The 15,378-nt window shown below is 33.2% G+C and overlaps 1 protein-coding gene across 4 annotated transcripts in view; it reads left to right on the top strand.

Moving 5' to 3' along the window:
• DPYD (dihydropyrimidine dehydrogenase) overlaps positions 1 to 15,378 on the top strand; it is a 790,677-nt gene that overhangs the window by 463,095 nt on the left and 312,204 nt on the right. For all 4 annotated transcript variants that reach the window (XM_072834642.1, XM_072834646.1, XM_072834643.1 and 1 more), the window contains one exon: positions 5,390 to 5,554. In XM_072834642.1, the coding sequence (XP_072690743.1) occupies positions 5,390 to 5,554 (165 nt within the window). The remainder of the gene's footprint in view (positions 1 to 5,389; positions 5,555 to 15,378) is intronic.

The raw sequence follows: 15,378 nt of genomic DNA, 5'->3' as shown, positions 1-15,378 counted from the left end.
TTCTACAATTTCAATGCCAGTATTTCTCTGATAATTTATCTTGTATGTCTAGATAACACTATTACTCTTGTTTACTGTGTTTTCCATGTGGGTAGACAGATTTAAAGTTCCTGATGACAAAGGGATAAATTTTGTCACAATTTCAGGTTTTTGAGTGCTGTCTTTATATAAGGCACTAGAATGGAAAAATTGATGTATTAAGAAAAAATTCTCAACCTACCCATTCTGACCCTCCAAAACAACCAAGTAGAGATTATTCTGACCATTATAACATTTATTTTGGGGAGTAATCAAATATTAATATACTCAGTTCATGAAGAAAATAAAATGTTAAAGAGTTCTTTTCTTTCATAATAGTGGAGTTGCACTGGAAACTGGGCCACTGTTGAATTTTATTTTACTTTTTGCTATTCCCAGGGTAGCAGTATGCCAGATTTATAATGATAGGACCATATTATGTAACAGGATATTGTTGTTAGATTTATTTGCAAAATGATTTTCCTCTATTATGGAATAATGTATAGATAAATCCCGGTTAAATAGAAAGTGATTTATTTTAGAAGACAATTTGTCATGGAGTACATTTAATTTTCGAAATTCTAGCTTATAAAACTAATTAGTGAAGAGATTTGTTTGACAAAAACAACCGTTTAGAGCAGAGTTTTGGAAATTAAAAAATAAAATAAAATAAAAGGAACAACTTACCTCTAAGATTTAAATGACAGATTTTCAGGTAAACCAATAAAACTTTCTCTGCAGCTCATAACACTATGCACTATGCATAAAGTTCACTAAACAGATTTCTCATTTTGCCATTATGTTTCTGCAGTTCAAGAGTAAAACTTCTTTAAAATTATATATCACTAATACTTTTAGAATCATTCTTACTCCACTGTCCCCAATTCTCCCCTGGCATCCACTGTCCTGAATTATTTTTACATAATCTCTTATTTATATTTGTTCATATAAATATGTTTTACTAAATAGTATGTTGTGTTATTTTGTTTGTTTTAGGGATCATATTCTTTATATTTTTTGACAGTTTACTCTTTTCACTCAACAAATTTTAAGTTAATCTGTTGTGGTACAGTAGCTGTGGCTCACTCTGGAACCTGTATTTTTCATTTTCATTCAACTTTTTTGGATCCCAGTTCTTTTCCTAGCTTTTTCCAAGACATCGCTGCAAAGTTTCTTTTTCTGTTCATTGAGGCCATTGTGACTATCTTGACCAGTGGTAACCATGGAAACACTATAGGTTTTTTTTTGGGGGGGTGGATAAGAGAAGTCAAGTAACTGAATTTAAACAAGCAAATATAATCAGCCTGTTTACCATTTAAATCTCTTTACTAACGCTGAAATATCACTAGCATCACTTCAAATGTTAAGGGGTCACTAACATTCAATTTTATAATGGTAGTCACAATATCACACAAAGCAGAGATATCACCTAACGTTTCCTTATCTATAAACATCAATTTTTAGAAATCTGTATATTGTCAATGCACTGAAGATTTGAACTATGGTAATTCATCCTCTGTGTTATAGAGAATGAACTCATTTGTTCTAAATATTCTGAATATGTTTATTTTGTTATATTAACTCCCTTAAGCAATGCTAATATAATTTAGCTATTAAATATTAAAGCAAAATATTATCTTATAAAATCATGCTCAAATTCTAGTTTTCCCAGTTCAAAAGCTTTAGTAAGTTACTGCCCAATTATTGAAGCTCTAACTGTATAATCATATAACCAATAATAATTGGATGTATCCATTTTCGGTCATCTTCCACTTAATTTAACAATTCTAAGAAGTCTTAAGTCAGTGGAGATTTTTTGACAAAGTAGCAAATATGAATGAATTTGGGAAAGAAAACCTAGAATAAAATTTCTATTACTGAGTTATCACTGGGTGATAATCTTGGAATCTGGGCACTTTTGTTGCATTTGGAATATACTGAATTTTTAAATTGCTAGAATGGCAAAAATTGACTCACTGATAGTTGACAAGCTTTACACAGTAGACATTATGTAATTCGGGGAGTTGTTTAAGGATCTTTCTTCTTTGTTTGAATTAAGGAAAGAGAAAACTGACCTGTTCAGAGAAACACTGCCTATCGTAAATCAACAGAAAGGAATAAGCAACCTGTGTTATAAAGTAGATGAAGTTTCTTTTTTGATTTTCCTTGCACTTCCTCTTTGACCTTTGTTAGTTTAATCTTTGTTAATTTGATCTTTGAAAATTCTCCCATGGTATATTTAGAGTTTAATATGACATTATCGAAGAGAAAAATAAAATAAGCCTAATATTAAAATTAAACTTAAGTCACAATACATGAAGGAAAAGTCTCTAATGGCAAAATCTTAGGTTTTAAGTTACCACTAATATGGGGCATTTTAAGAAAGAAGCATTTGCTTGACTGTCCTCCAATTAAATCTTGTCAGTTTATTGACCCTTTCACCATCGTAAGTTGTTGACCTAATTATTATGAGGAAGGTTACTGTGAAAAAGCATATGGCTTAGAATAACTGGACCATTGGGATTTTCCTTACTCAATATGGGTGCAATTCTTCCATTCTGTGTCTTTTTTTCATTTTATGATCTTAAAAAAAAAAAAAAAAATCTGAGCATACCGTGAAGATGTGGGCCTAGTCCTAGTAGGGTTCAAACACAAGAAGCAACTATAGTTGGTTAAGATCCTAATAGGTTCATTGGCTAAGAAATCAAATCCCCAAGGTAGCCATGGACCAGGTTAGGAATTTGCATCCACCAGGCTCAGAAAAGCCCTAAAGTCAGATTGTACTTGAACAAAGTCATTGTATTTGGATCATAGAGATCAGATAAACCCAGCAAGTTAGGGCCAACAATCAGGGAAATCTTAGAAGCTACAGGGCATTGAAGTTCAAACATACTTCCTGTCATCAAGGCTCTGCAGTAGGCTGATATGAGAAAGGTGGAGTAATGGACAGTCTGTGTCAAGCATACTCCTACCAGGATCTAGCTGTAGTTGGTGGTAGGGAGCTGTAGTCAGAGAAGGGGGTCCCTGAGCTATCAGGGAAAGTCCCCAATTCTACAGTAACAGACTAATAGGAAAGAATCTAAGCAAAGAACCAGTACCTGAAATTTGAATATAAGTCCAAATCCACATATCTGTTCAGCAACAGAATAGGGCCAGCAATAAATCCTAAATAGTTCCCATGCCTCAGGACAAGACCCATTCTAGTGCCTAGGGTCTTGGCACTAGGCTTCTCCAAAACACATTATCTGAACTAAAGGCCAGGCTAGAAGCTGGTCATGTAATAGGAAACAAGATAGTTTCTCCTCTTACATACCTTACACTCTAGTGGAAGGTTCAGACAAGAATATAGGCAGTCACAATGCAGGTGTTATGAATGCCAATTGGGGAAGGTATATAATGCTATGGTGGCTTAAGTCAGCTTATTAAGACTTGATGATGTTGGAGAGATCGAAAGGTTTTTCAAAGAGACTGAAGTCTAGGCTAAGACCTGAAAAATGGAAAGGAACAGGGTACTGCTAACATTAATGAGTTTTATTCAGTAAGCAAGAGGTGCCACTAAATTATAAAATGGTTGTTTAAAATAGGTGCCCCTTCATTTGTGGGACTATTCAGTGCCGGGCCATGGGAGTTGATGAACTTAAAGAGGACTCTGTTCCCTTCATTGGCCAAGTTTTTCTATGCAGCGCACAACCTGTGATCTACATTGGATGTATGTAGGTGAAGGGCTTTTAGGATAGGGGGTAGAGCAGAGGAAATGAGGACCTCAAGGCTTATTGAGTATGGCTCTTCAACATTGGAGTATAGAAGAAAACTAGCCTTATTTATTCCTAGAATTGTCTCCTCAGACCATGGCAGTGAAAGAGTACCTACCTGGGTGAGCTGCACAGAAGCCACCTGCAGGGGTGCAAAGCACACATTTAAGCATTTGCCAAGATAGAAATTTGACCCACCAGGCTTGAGCTTCCTGGAGTGACTCAACTTGTCATATTACCCATTATAAGATTGTGGAACACTGTTTCACAATAGCAAATCAAAGTAAGGCTGGTGGTATTGCCCACAATTACAATAGAAGTGGAATGGCTTAATTAGTAAAACATTAACTGGCAGGATTCCTATAAGTAAAAATGTACATATTTAAGGAGGCTTATTGTAACATTTATACCATTTATTTTATAATATATTAATTCGAATGTAAAAGTGAATGTAAATTACCAGAAATTAACATGCAATGTGAAGAAAAGTCCTTTCATCCTCTGCAACTGTAGCATTTGGCAGATTCAGGAATAAATAATCTTTTGTGGCAAGGGTATGCCTTATCAAACATATGCAGATCAGCACTAATTAATGCTAATTAAGGTTTCCTGTCTATCTAGTTGGAAAAACGTCCAAATGTTATGAAATCCAGTTAGTATGCCTATTACGCTAATTGTTTTATATGGGGTGGTTCTTAATTAAAATATGTAAATTGACCTTAATTGCTATATACTAATGGGGGTTCATGTTATCTCACTAAAAGTGACAAGATGGTGAGGAGGGGTACTTAAATGACTAATTCTGATAAATCCTTAACTAAATGACCTTTACTCAAAATTAATTTTAATTGGAAGTTGGCTAAAGAAACATTTTTCTTCTTTGTTTCTTTTTAGTTTTTAGTAACGTAAGAATGTTACTCTTCTTTGTTAATACAGCTTTAGAAGCAGTTGTGCATTGTTAATTACACTTAACAAGCGAGTTAATTTGACTGTTTACTGTTTATAGTTATCAGGAAGTTATTGATATCCTCATTTCAGTCTTGGGAGAACTGAGTTCTCATTGAATGTGAATTTATAGTTAGATTCCTGTAGGTAAGCTGACTGACCCCCATTTGTTAGAGTATGCGTTAAAGTTTGATGAGCCAGTAGTAGTAATATATACTCCTTGGCTGATTTACATTGGAATTAATTTTTAAGAAAAATATTTTTTTCTTTACAAAACATTAGTTTTTATTGGAGTTAAAATTTCATTGGAGGTATTTGGGTTAAATAGACTGAAATCATTTTCTTATATTTTACTCAGGTTTTTATTTATTATTTAATTGCAAACAAATTAAAATATGTATGCCCCAAACCTGTGTAAATTAATTTACATATCTATATTTTATTATGCTAACCTTATAATTATAGGCGGTAATTTAAATAAAGCTAACAAATATTTTACTATTTCATTTGGAAGTGGTTTATGTTCATGTGTAATTTAAAATATATTTTAAAAATTCTTCTGTAAAAATGTTAGAAAGACTTCGTAAAATATTATCATATGGCAACGAGCAGGGAATAAAGATTGTAGTTTTTGTTTGTCAAAAGGAGACCCAATATCTTTACTCTTTTATCAGGACATCGTGACAAATGTTTCACCTAGAATCATCCGGGGGACTACCTCTGGCCCCATGTATGGCCCTGGACAAAGCTCCTTCCTGAATATTGAGCTCATCAGTGAAAAAACGGCTGCATATTGGTGTCAAAGTGTCACTGAACTAAAAGCTGACTTTCCAGGCAATGTAAGTGTGATTTAACGTCTAAAACAAAAGAATTGGCATAAGTTGGTGAATGTTTATTTAAACATCCAATTCATAGGCTTATAAATATTAATGTGTATAATATATTTTATTAAAGAATCTGCCAGTTGCTTTGCTGATGCATAGAAAGATAAAAAAGAAAGAAAAGCTCAAGAACTCATAAAAATCTGCACAGTGTGAGGCTTTGTTATAAATGGGTGCTATGCAGATGGAAGAAGTATCTACATAAGCAGGAGGAAGAGAAATGAAATACTCATTTTATTGAGTTGATTTTCACTGTATGTGGCTAGTATTTATGAAGGTGATGACCTTAGGAAGAAATTGCAGACTATAAATCATTTTAAATATAAACCTGAGGCATAAGCAGAATATCTTCGTTTATAGTGCATTTGTATTTTTTCAGTGGAAAATAATTTACCAAATAATTTTAATACCTTTATACTAAATGAATCGCTGTTGTTGTTGTTGTTGTTGTTTTTTTATGAAGCTCTTTCTTTAAAAGTACTGTGCACAATGATCACACATGTTTCATTTGTTTATGGATTTTTACATGTTGCCAGGAGATGGTATTTTCTCTTCAGTAGATGGTTAGAGTTGTCCTTGATGTCATTCATCCATTCTTCTTCCCCTTCCCTCACCTCAATGCACATATGCACACACACACACACACACACACACAAAAACACTCATTCTTCCTCCACCCTCTCATTTACCCTCCTAGGACTGGTGATGGATGGAAGTTGAGGTTTGAGCTATGTGTATCTTTATGTTGTAGAAAAGATTCAAAGACAAATTGGAATGGCTTAAGAATAAAATAATAATATTTTGAATTCTAATGAAATTTGTGGATGTTTTCCCACAGATGGATAAATTAGAAAATCTTAACAAAGGGACTTTTGCTGTCATACTATTGTCTAACCTACCAAGTTTTTGTTTCTGTTTTTTATGTTTTAAAAAAGTCCTAATTGTTTCACAGTTTTCTTGCATTGAAACAAAATATAGATGCAGAGAATATAATTAACCTTCCTCAAGTTAAACCCTCAAATATGAAGGGAGCTATCAAGACTCATATGAAATCTATAGCTTCTGTTCATTAGGAATTTTTCACTTTCTAAAAATGATGTTGCAAATCACATCTATGTTCACATTATAAAATCAACCGTAATAACAGTTATGTTGGGTTATTTGTTTTTTAAAGGACCCAAAGCTTATGGGAAGCTTTGCTCATTATGACAAGGACAAAAAGTCAACCATAAGAATTATTAATATATTTTTAACATGGCCTAGAGCCTTAAGTATTATACTAGCTATTGACCATGTAATAACCTAATAACGATAAGTTTGAGCTCTTATAATATTAAACTATGCTTCTTACTATGATAAATGTCTTATATATTTTAACACTCAGTCTTTAAATAATCTTATAGGATAGGTACTGTTACTTCCCCATTTCACAGAGAGGAAACACAGAAGTTAAGTAGCATGCCCAGGGTTACACGGCTATTACAATGGTCCTTCCTCATCCACAGTTACTGTTTTCGTGGTTTTAGTTACCAATAGTCAACCAGGGTCCAAAAGCAGATGATTTTGCATCTCGTGTACGCTTGGAAATTCAGTAGTTGCTTAAAGCTATGTCACAGTGCTTTTGTTATTCACCTCACTTCATCTCATCACGTAAGCATTTTCTCATCTCACATCATCACAAGAAGAAGACTGAAGACAGTACAATATGGTATTTTGAGAGAGAGAAAGATCATATTTTTTTGAGAAAGATCATATTCACACAACTTTTACTACAGTATGTTGTTATAATTATTCTATTTTATTATTGGTTATTGTTAATCTCTTATTGTGCCCAATTTATAAACTAAACCTTTATTGTAGATCTGTATATATAGGAAAAAGTATGGGATTTAGAGTTTTCAGTGCTACCCATGGTTTCAAGTATTCACTGGGGGTCTTCGCACATATCCCCCATGGATCAGGGGGGATTATTACAGTGAAGCCAGAATTTGAACTTGAAATTTGCTTTTTAGCATCTGTGTTCCTGCCTAATGACAGAGATTTTTTAATGCATCTACTGCAGTATCATTTCAGGCCTTTGAAATTTCAAAATTACTTTTGAATGCAGCATAAGAATACTATGAATATCATTTCTCCAAATACTGTATTTAGATAAGCCAATGTATCTGAAAAAAAAAAAAAAAAGTTTTCCTGGAAGAGAACTCCTACCAATGGCTTGTCTTTAGTTCCATCTACCCTCTTCTGGGCAGGAGTGAAATGTTAAATAATGGCCTCCAAGAAATGATAGTAAGTAGACAAGAAAGCTGAGATGTAACCACTCACTTTGTAATTCCACAAGCAAGTAGAAAGAAGACGCACATTTAACCGTTCTTTTCAATTTCCCTGAAAACAATTTGCTTCTCCTATAATGCTTTTTTCTACTGAGAAAACAATGCATGCATTTCTTTTTCTAATTCTTACACCATTTCAATTATACTCATTATTCTTTTTCTATATTCTTAGAACTAGTCTCTAACATTTTTATTCCCCATATCAAAGACAACATTTTAAATACAATTAAAATGGCATTCCCATTTGAACCCCTAGAAATAATGTGTTGCACCTAGATATTGCCATGCTGAGACTAGAATATCCCCTACTGTTTTGGAATTACTCTGATGCCAAACCCAATGAGCTGAATGAAAGAAGGTGACCCTTCATTTTCCAAGTTTAATTATCACTCTCACTGGAGTTTTCCCACATCATTCTCAAGTGCGTGGCTGCCACCTTTAATGACAGAGATCGGATAATTCAACCCACCGTGGCAGCTTCTAAGCAAGGGCTAACTTTTCTGAAAAAGAAAATATCCTGGGGTTTGTGGGGAAGGGATGTAGGTCAGCTGATATCGGCAGCTAGTATCTCTCTTTCTAGAGAGTGTAGGCACCAGTTGACCATGAACTGGAAGAGACAACGGGAAGAACACCTTGAATAGAAAAACATCGAGACCCCTGAAATACATTGTAAGGGCTTGTCTCTTCACTATCACACAGTTGCAGCAAAGCCCACACTTAGACTAGACTGCCCAGCTTTCAAGGTTTCCTTTTATTTATCTGTGAATTAAATTTGGCACACGGATCATTGTAGTGACGATTATTACTAACTAAGAGGTTTTTTTTTGTTCCTAAGCTGAGATTTTTCAATGCTTATTATGAAATGTACTGTATAATTAGGGCTTACAGAAATCAATTTTAAGTGAATCCTTTCATTCCCATTGCAAAAGCCTTAGAAACAGTATATTTTAGGCTTTGAAAAAAAACTTTTACCAAAAAATACATGCTGCATTTTGTCTGAATGCACTGAATTAGCAAACAATGACTGACATTTTCTATCATTTGTGGCAGCTAAAGTAAGAGTTAGGCAAAAGATAGGGATTTAGCAGTGAATTAGCTGGTGAAGATAGAAAAGGGAGTGATGGCTTTGTTAGAGAAATTAATAAAGGAAGAACAATTGATATGTAAATATACTTCTGTTAGAATACACCTCATTCTACTGAACCCCTTTCTCAGTTCATTACTGAGAAATCAGCATTGCCCACGTGAAGTCCAAAATGATTCCAAAGTTGTTGTTCTTCATCAGCATTCCTGAAAGGGGTTTCCTGACCAATAGCCTCAAAATACAAAGTTTTTAACTTTGTATGGAATCCTTATACACCCTTGTGAAGCCTAAAAGCCTTTCTTCAGAATGTTTTTGAGTGTGTAAAACCAAATTCAGTAGTTTGCAAAGGATACCCATTGCATTAAAATAGAATGCTAAACTTATTTTTAAAAATACGATATAGTAATGCATGTTCCTCTGTAACAAGTCACTAAAAACACAGTCTTGTGGCAGATCTAATAACTACTGCAATTTTGACATATAATGGTGACTATCAATGACACCTTGAGATGTCTGTAACAACAGTATTATGATCTTCTGTGGCTTCTGTTGGTGCAAAGTTACAGGTTGATAGTACTACTGTGGTTCATTGTATTCATGAGGAAATGCCAAATTTCAGCAGGAGGTTAGTGAAAATAAAGATCTAAGTTTTTTCCAATCCTACTTCATTAATTTCTTGTATTCTATTGACTATGGACACAGCTTCAGAATCTATGTCCTGTGGTTCTCAATTCTGAGTGCATATTAGAATCACTTGGGGAGCTTCAGAAAAGCTATTTATGGTTAGGCCCTGTCCTAGTTCAGTCCTTTCAGAAATTCTGGCATAGATAGAATGAATATATATCCCTCTGTGTGTGTGTATGTGTATGTGTATGTGTGTGTGTGTGTGTGTGTGTGTTTGTGTGTGTTTTTTTTTAGTTCCTCAATTAATTCTACTGCATATAAAAGCAGCATCATTCATAATCCTTGACATACATCATTAAATATTTATAAAAGTCCTGTATCAGAACTTGAGAGCCTTTTATAGGTGCTGGAACTGTACTATGAGCTTTATGTATCTGTGAAGCAGAGTTTTTCCTCAGTTTATAGATGAGGAAACCGACGTTTTGAAATATTGCATTGCACAGGGCACTTGTGTCACACAGCTAGTAAGTGAGGTCACTTTCCATTACACCTTGAGGTATTTCACTTGGCTCTAAAGAACCTGAAGAATTAAGAGTAATAATTTATTTCAGTCCTCCCTTACCCACTCACTCAGATGGGTCAATTATATTGAATTCTCTTAACCACAGATTCTCAAATATAAAACAAAATCTTTTTATTGGACAAAGAAATAAGTCTGTCTTCAACCAACCATTATTTTGTCATTAGTCCCAGCACAGGACATTTTATAGCTTAATACTTACTGCTTTGCAGGGATGTAGCTGACTTTAGAAACCAATGTCAGTGACTCAGCATGGACTGGTTTGGTTTGAACTGTTAATTGATCCCATTTTAAGTTATGTATTTGAAAATAGGGAGTCAGGAGATTCAGTTGGATCTATGTATCCACAAAGCAAGGAGGATGCTCACTGCTTATTCAGTGGATATTCATCACCCTATAACTCCTTCAGTCTTCTTATAGGCACTGTGAAGGCTGACTTAGCAGAAGCAGGCTTTCTTTTCTTTGGATTATTTATAATTAAGTTTTACTCATTAGAAATAAGGGGATTTTGTTACCCTCTACTCAGTCCATTTAGAAAGATAAAATTTAGTTACAGACAAAACTATAATACATATGTTGTCAGTCCAACAGTCACCAGTACAGGGTTGGGTTTTTTATCTTTCTTTTTTTTTTTTTTTTTTGCTTTCATTTTTTATTAAACCATTGCTTTCTTATCACAGAGATTATAAAACATAAACATCACCTTGACCCTTTCCCCCTCATATCCTGAAGAGGATATTCACCAACAGAAATGTAAGCATTTCTGCACTGGAAGGATTCCTTCTTTGCTCCCTCTGGAATTTTTTCAGCTTGTCAAGTCTCTGTTTCTGTCAACTTTACACATTCCCAGGTTGATTTATTTTAAATAAATTAGGAAACTGCTAGAGCAGGTATTGAAGGGAAGGCTAGCATATCCCCAGGAAACTCCTTTCCTTCTATACACCATGAACTCTAGAGGACATAGATACTTCCCAACTTCCTTTCTTTGCTAAAGTTCAGGAGAGTTATCTGATGACATTACTTTATTGATTTTTTAAAAGATCGATATAGCCAACAAAAAATAAAATAAAATGAATCATAATAGTAATTGAAATTTAAAAAGTTAGGTGGATGGAAGTAAAGTAATCTGCATCCAATTAACTAACAAGTATCTGTTTTCACTTTCTGATAGAGTCTAAGAGCTAAAGGCATGAGGTTTAAAGTCAGGATGAGTTTGAATCTCAGCATATCCTCTGACTTGCTGTTTATTGGCACTCACAACTTCAACGTCCTCATCTGTTCGATAACAATAACTATTATCAGAGATTAATGTAAGATAATTATATCTTACATTATAAGATATAATTGTATATATTGTATAGATTAAGTAAGATATTATATGTAACATGTTTGGCACATTGCAATTATTCACCATTATAAATTGTATTGCATAGAATATCTTTATGCATTTAGCTTTTATTGCTACTTAAAATAATAATTAGTTTTCATGAAATATTCTAAAGGATTTCTAAGTCAAAGGTAATAGTATATTTTTAGCTGTTGAAGTATATTGCCAGCCGATTTTCAAAGTATTTGTAAACAGTTCATGTAAAAGTCACTGTTTTAGAAATAATTACCAACTAAAAAATTAAAAACTCACTAAATATGCTTTTTGGTGATTCTTCTGAACCTGAGTTTATTATACATTATATAGAATGTAAAGTCTGATTCTTTGTTCAGTGTTTTATTCATTTTACTTCTGTGCTTTAATGTCATTCATTCTTTTGACTTAGTTTCCAATTAAAAGAAGATTTAAATGAGTTATTTTCTTAGTATCAGCATAGAAACAAAGAAAATTTAAAATATATTTAATTCCTCGAAGCAAGAGTAGCCAAAATGAATCAGAATACATAGTGTAATTCATAGTTCTGTGATTAGTTTCTGGCCAAGTTTGTTTGTGGGGCCTTTTTTTTTTTTTTTTTTTTTGATAGGATATTTCTAGTTCCTTAAAAGAAAGCATTAGGTGTCATTTAGGTAGAGTTATGGGGACTTGATTTACCATCCCAACTGAAATAGCAACATAAAAAAATTATAAAATATATGTAACAATAGTTTTTAAAACTTGAAACATCAGTCAATAAAGGCACTAGTCACTGGGAGACAGAAAACCAAGGAAATGAGCTCTACCATTGCTTCAGAAGGTTTCCAGGCCACATTTCAGGGAGTAAAACCCAGGGTTCTCTCTGAGTTGAGGAGACAGAACTGAAAGTCCAGAGAGACCAAGGTGGCCAGAATTCATGAGACAGAGCACCAGAAAGCAGAGAGCTACATACAGAGATACTCCAGAGACCTGCAAAAGGTCCCCCTTGAGTGTTCAGCAGAGTACAGATAAGCTCATGCATTTAAGTGAATTACAAGGGACTGCAGAAAGAACTTTCTGAATGGGTTAGAGGGACAAGTACTCAGTTCTTAAATGGGTCTGGTAATAATGATTCTTACTGCTAGCCAGACTGGAAAACCCTATGATTCACAATTAACCATAGGCTGAACACTGCTTTAGTCATGCCCAACAAACCTTAAAAGCAAGACCTGAAAGGATCAAACTATCTCCAAGTAACTTAGCTGCAACTCAAAACAAAATATAGAAATAAAAAATATCTAGGACCAAACAAGATAACATTCACAGTGTCTGGCATTCAATTAAAAATTACCTATCGTAAAAAAATAGGAAAATATAATCTAAAATAAGAGGAAAATCATTAAATTAAAACTGTGCCAGAACTTATGGGATGTTAAAATTAGCTAGCAAATGGATTAAAACTGTTACAAATATATTCCATATGTTCAAACCAAGAGATGGAACACAGATAAAAACAAACAAACAAACAAAACCACGCTAAACCAGATTCCCAGAATGAAAACTATAATGAATAAGATGAAAAATATACTAAAGTTATTAATGGCATATTAGGCATTGCAGAAAAATGATTAATCAGCTTGCAGATATGGCAATAAAAATTATCTAAGGTAAAATTCATGCAGGAATGGGAGGATGTTGGAGAGTGGGGAGTAAGCATACTGTTAGTGAGCCAGGGACAACTACATATTAGTGGCCTAGTATGCACTGGATTTTTAAAGTTTGAAGAAAAAATACTGGTCCAAATTTTCCCAGTTTTACATAAAACTACAAACTTCCCCATCTGCCAAACAAACAAACAAGAAACTTGAGCTACGCGCATAAGAAACACAAAGAAAATTTCACCAAGGAGTACATCATAATGAAATTAATCAAATCAGTTATAAAGAGAAAATTTCACAAGACAAAAAGCATGTTTCATACAGAAGAACAAGTACAGAGGTTACTGTTTTGATTTGTTGTCAGAAAAAATGCAAGCTAGACGACAACTTTCAAGTGTTGAAAGAAAAAAATGACAACTGTTAATCTAGATTTCAAAATTCAGCAACATATCTTTCAAAAATACAGGTGAAATAAATATTTTTTGACACTAAAAAGACTAAAAGAGTTCATCACTGAGGGATTGGCATCACAGGAAATATATTCTTTAATGTTTTAGGCAGAAAGTAAAATGATGCTAGGTTGAAATATGGAAGTACACAAAGGAATGAAGAATACAGAATTTGTAACTATAAATAACTACTATTTAATTCACTTTAGAAGAGAATTGATTATTTAAACAAAAATATAAAACAGTATATGGTTTATAAAATATATTAAGGTAAAATATATGATAATAGTACAAAAGTTGTGAGGAAGAAATGGAAGTATACTATTGTAGCTTCTAACACTTTATGTAAATTTTTTGTCACTTGAAGATAGACTGTGATAACTTGAAGATGTATACTCCAAGCTCTAAACAGCCAATAAAAAATATGCATGAGGATTCTAGTAGAAAAGCAACAGTAGAAGTATAAAATGGAATCATACAGAGTACTCAACCAAAAGAAGGCAGAAAAAGAGATAAAGGCTATTAAAAAAGAGACAATGCAAATAGAAATGCTATAGTAAAGAGATAGAGTTAAACCTAACCATATCGATAATCACATTAAATGTAAATGGTCTGAACATCCCCAGTTAAAAGGCAGAGATGTTCAGATTGAATGAAAAAGCTTGACTCAACCACATATACTGCCTATAAGAAAAACAATTTTAAATATGAAGACACAAATAGGAGAAAATTGTAGCAATGGAAAAAGATGTACCATGATAAAAGAAGTCTTAATAATTTTAAAGAATTCAGTTCATCCAAGGTATGTATTCCAACCACAACAGGAATATATTGGGAAAATCCCAAGATATTTAAAAAATAAATAATACATCTAAATAACCTTTGAATAAAGGAAAAAATCATGAGAATTAAAATTATTTTGAACTGAACGAAAATTAAACTAAAAAATTAAAATTATTGTATTCGTAAAAGCATTACTAATAGGGAAATTTATAGCATTAAATACATATATATCAGACATGAAGAAAGGTCTCAATTACTGCAACTTTTATCTCTAAATACTAGAAAAAAAAGAACAAACTAAACTCCAAGTAAATAAAATGATGATATAATAAAGATCAGTGGAGGAAATTAATAAGATAGAAAGTAAAAATAATGGAGAATACCAAGGAAAGTAAAGCTTTGCAAAATTTCTTGCAAAAACAAATGAAATTTATAAAAACATCCAGACTAATGAAGAAAAAAGGAGAGAAGAAACACAAATAATCAGTATAGGGAATGAGAAAAGTAGCACCACTGCAGATTCTATAGATTTTAAAAGAAAAATCATAAAATAATTATGAACAATTTTATGTAAGTAAACCAGTCAGATTCCTTGAAGACACAAACTATCAAAGCTTAGTCAAGAAGCAATAGATAATGTTAAAAAAATTGAATTTATAGTTTGAAACATTTGCCTGAAGAAAACTACAGGCCCAGATGGCTTCATGAGTAGATTTTTTCAGCTATTTATGGTCTAAAGAATAATTCCAGTTCTACACACACTCTCTCAGAAAAGTAAAACAGAGAGACCACTTCCAAACTAAACCTATGATGCCAACACCCGGATACCATAACTGGATGAAAACAGGACAGGAAAATAAAAGTATGGACTCTTATCCTTCATGAAGATAGATGCAAAAGTTCTAAACAAATTTTAACAAGTATAATCCAATATT

Source organism: Canis lupus, chromosome 8 (genome assembly GCF_048164855.1).
Source record: "Canis lupus baileyi chromosome 8, mCanLup2.hap1, whole genome shotgun sequence".
NCBI classification, from domain to species: Eukaryota; Metazoa; Chordata; class Mammalia; order Carnivora; family Canidae; genus Canis; species Canis lupus.
This window is presented reverse-complemented; position numbering and strand designations above follow the sequence as displayed.